At 35.1% G+C, this 3,812-nt stretch overlaps 1 protein-coding gene across 1 annotated transcript; it reads left to right on the forward strand.

The window, feature by feature from the left end:
• Positions 1-973: 973 nt before the first annotated feature.
• LOC125209819 (endoglucanase 8-like) lies at positions 974-3,388 on the forward strand. The gene is made up of 7 exons (XM_048109399.1): positions 974-1,129; positions 1,489-1,902; positions 1,986-2,078; positions 2,144-2,311; positions 2,401-2,515; positions 2,834-2,997; positions 3,059-3,388. Exons 1-7 carry the CDS (start codon positions 974-976, stop codon positions 3,386-3,388), a joined length of 1,440 nt encoding a protein of 479 aa, XP_047965356.1.
• Positions 3,389-3,812: the final 424 nt, after the last annotated feature.

Consider the following 3,812-nt stretch of genomic DNA (forward strand, 5'->3'; position numbering starts at 1 on the left):
ACAATATTGCAAACCGAACACCATGTATAATTTTAATACATAGTTAAAATTTAAAATCAAGTTGCTTAAATTAAGGGAAATATTTCCCATAAATTAAAGAGTTCCTTGAATTATATTAATTAAAATAACCATTTAAGTATTAAAATGATTAATTTCCAAATGTCAAAATAATAATCGTAAAATAAAAATATATAAAAATTAATATAACCTTATTTTTTTATTTAAAAATGGTTTTAATTCGATCACTTATTATACTCATTTACTGCTACATAAAATGGTGCTTATTTTATAATCGGCAATGTTTATTAATATAATAGATTCGTTTTTATGACACGGTAAATGACACAAAGAAATATTCATTTTTTCAAAAATTTTTAATATTCGTCAACTGACATCTTATTTATCCATTTTCTTTATTCACTTTAGATCCTCCTATTTGATAACAATAATTAAAGCTATGCAGTCACATAATTGCCCACGCAAAATTTCAATAATAATAATAATAATAATAATTTTAACAATCTTATTTTTGATGAAAATTGACTATTGTTTTTATTTAGGTAATTTGATTTTACTGAATTGACCACATTTTGACTGTTTAGTAACAATATCCAAATGCGCCATTTTAATCCAATGAAACTGTCATGTTCTAATTTAAGTAAGTCACAAAAGGTCATTAAGTCAATATGATTTACATAAAATCATCAGAAAATTAAGCAGAATTCCATATACTAATATTTTCTGAATTTGTATGGATTGACTCTATACAATTTATGTGTGAGGTCTACTTAAGGCAGTATTTTGGATTTAATTCAAATCAAAATAGCAAAACAACAGTTGACGACATTCTCTTATCCCAAACCCAAACACCCATTATATGTACCTGCAATTCTTGTCAGAAAAAAAGAATTGATTTATAAAAGTGATAATGGTGAGAAAAATAATGTGTTTGGTGATAGTATTAGTATTAGTGATGTTGGGTGGTGGAAATGCAATATTACATGATTATGGGGATGCCCTTGCAAAAAGCATATTATATTATGAGGGGCAAAGGTCGGGAAAGCTTCCGCCTACGCAGCGTGTGACATGGAGAAAGGACTCGGCTCTTTGCGACGGGCGCGACAAGGGTGTAAGTGTCATTTTACCATTGTTTCTTTTTGGTACGGAGATTAAGAAAAAATTGTGTTAGGTGAATTAAGTAAAGGGAGAATAAAGTGGAAAACGATAAAGACAGAGAGATGAATTAAGAAAAAAGTAAGAGAGAGTAAAGTAGGTGTGGAAAAATGTGTTCACTTTTACTAAAAGTGGAAATGACTCTATTACTATGAAACGAACTAAAATGACAAAATGACTCTATTACTATAGAACGGAGGGGTAGTTTTTTACATGACAAAATTAATAATTTTCAGGTTGACAAAATGACAAAATGACTCTATTACTATAGAACAGAGGGGTAGTTTTTTACATGACAAAATTAATAATTTTCAGGTTGACCTAAGCGGTGGATACTACGACGCGGGCGACAACGTTAAGTACAACTTCCCGATGGCGTTCACGATAACGATGATGGCTTGGGGAGTGATCGAACACGGCAATTCCATGGGCCCGGAGCTGCCACATGCACTGGAGGGGGTGCGGTGGGCCACGGACTACTTCATGAAATCCACGGCGGCCGCCCCCGACATCATTTACGCTCAGGTGGGAGACCCCAACGCCGATCACAACTGCTGGCAAAGGCCGGAAGACATGGACACTCCCAGAACAGTTTATGCGGTCACTCCCGACAAGCCAGGATCCGAAGTGGCCGCAGAGACCGCCGCAGCGCTGGCTGCAGCGTCTTTGGCGTTTAGGGCTTTCGGACATGAGGCCTATGGTATTCGGCTTTTGAAAAGGGCTGTTAAGGTACTCCTACTATATTAATGTTTTGCATCTTTAATTTGTTTTTGGATTTTCTTCTAAATTTTTTGTTACTCTTACTCCATTAGGTATTTAAGTTTGCTGACAAGTATAGAGGGACTTACAATGACAGTATTGGTGAAGGAGCATGTCCTTTTTATTGTGATTACAGTGGCTATGAAGTGAGTATGAAGTAAATTCAATTACTAAATCAAAATAAACCCAATAAATAAATAAAAACTTGCAGGATGAATTGTTGTGGGGCGCAGCATGGCTATACAAGGCCACCAATAAGGTGTATTACTGGAATTATGTGAAGGAAAACATCATAACCTTCAAAGCCCAGATCGAAGGAGCCAATTTCGAATTCGGTTGGGATTCTAAACATGCTGGAATCAGTGTTCTTGTCTCCAATGTAAGTTTATGTGATTATTCCTAGATTTAATTTTTCATCGCAAAATCTAATTACATAATCATTAATTGTATCTGTCTACCATGATGCAGTGGGTGCTTAATAACAGCACCGAAGCTTCTACAACACCTTTCCTCTCCTATGCAGACTCATTTATGTGTTCTCTTATGCCCGAATCTCCCACTAAAACAGTCCAATTCACTCCTGGTAATAATGTCCTCTAATTTAACACTCTAGTACAACAATATTCATAATAATTTGGGTTGTCTAAACAACGAATGTGGTTGAATTATGGTCAACGTTACAAAGTTTTAATTTTTCTGGATTGTCAGGTTGAGAAATTTGTCATGAGCTTTAATGTGGTGGGACATACGTGTATTATTTTAGATGTATTTGTTTAACACTTGATAATCTAATAATTTGTTTTAAACGTTATAAAATTAATCCTTGACAAGATCAAGATTCATAGTTTAAATGACTTTTATCCTAACAAATACGTATTAATTCTGCATAAATGTATCGCAGGTGGGCTTTTGATGAAAGGAGGAAGGTGCGATTTGCAGCAAGTCACCTCCATCTCATTTCTTGTATTAGCCTACACTAATTACTTGAAGAATTCTACACATGTGATTCAGTGCAACGATAAAACCATCAATCAAACCCAACTCTTGAATTTTACAAAAAATCAGGTACATTACATACCTTAAAAAAATTAATAGAATAATTGATTAATTGAACTGGATTGTGTAGGTGGATTATATACTAGGAAGCAATCCATTGAACATGTCTTACATGGTGGGGTACGGTGATAAGTTTCCAAGGAGGATACACCACCGGGGTTCGTCAATACCATCGTTGGCACAACACCCCGACCACATAGCATGCAAGGAAGGGACGCCGTATTTCGCTAGCACAGCATCCAACCCTAACGAGCACACAGGGGCGGTAGTCGGAGGCCCGGAGATAGACGACTCCTTTGCCGATGCTCGTGCCTACTCCTCCAAATCGGAACCCACCACTTATATCGTGTCGCCGCTTGTTGGCTTATTGGCTTATTTTTCGGAGGCCGCCGCTCACTAGCTAGTAGCTAATTGCATTCACTCATTACCTAATTCTATTCAAACTACAAATACTTGTCTGTCGGTTAACTTTTTTTTATCCTTTTTAAGCAATGTCGACATTTGGTTGGCATTGATAGATACTCTGTATGTAGCACCCAAAAATGTGGTGAACAAGATTTCGTGTACCATATATTAAAAAAAATACATTTAGGTATTACTTCATACCATGATATACATGTGAAAAGTGAACATGATGTATTCTTACACAATTTGTAAAAGCGTCGATTTTGTAAGAGTTGCACGACATTGATCTCTCTATAAAAATTAAAGGCCTAATATAAAGAAGGGATGATTGTAATAATTTTTGGTTAACTTATAGTTTCATAACTTTTAAAATTGATATATAAAATCATAACTTTTTCGATTTTTCTCAATTGTTTTGG

This window comes from Salvia hispanica, chromosome 3 (genome assembly GCF_023119035.1).
Source record: "Salvia hispanica cultivar TCC Black 2014 chromosome 3, UniMelb_Shisp_WGS_1.0, whole genome shotgun sequence".
Lineage (NCBI taxonomy): Eukaryota > Viridiplantae > Streptophyta > Magnoliopsida > Lamiales > Lamiaceae > Salvia > Salvia hispanica.

Coding starts and splice junctions, on each gene's coding strand:
- LOC125209819 (XM_048109399.1), top strand. CDS start 974: ATGTTGGGTGGTGGAAATGCAATATTACATGATTATGGGGATGCCCTT. Junction 1,130..1,488: donor GCGACGGGCGCGACAAGGGT/GTAAGTGTCATT, acceptor AATAATTTTCAG/GTTGACCTAAGCGGTGGATA. Junction 2,998..3,058: donor TGAATTTTACAAAAAATCAG/GTACATTACATA, acceptor TGGATTGTGTAG/GTGGATTATATACTAGGAAG.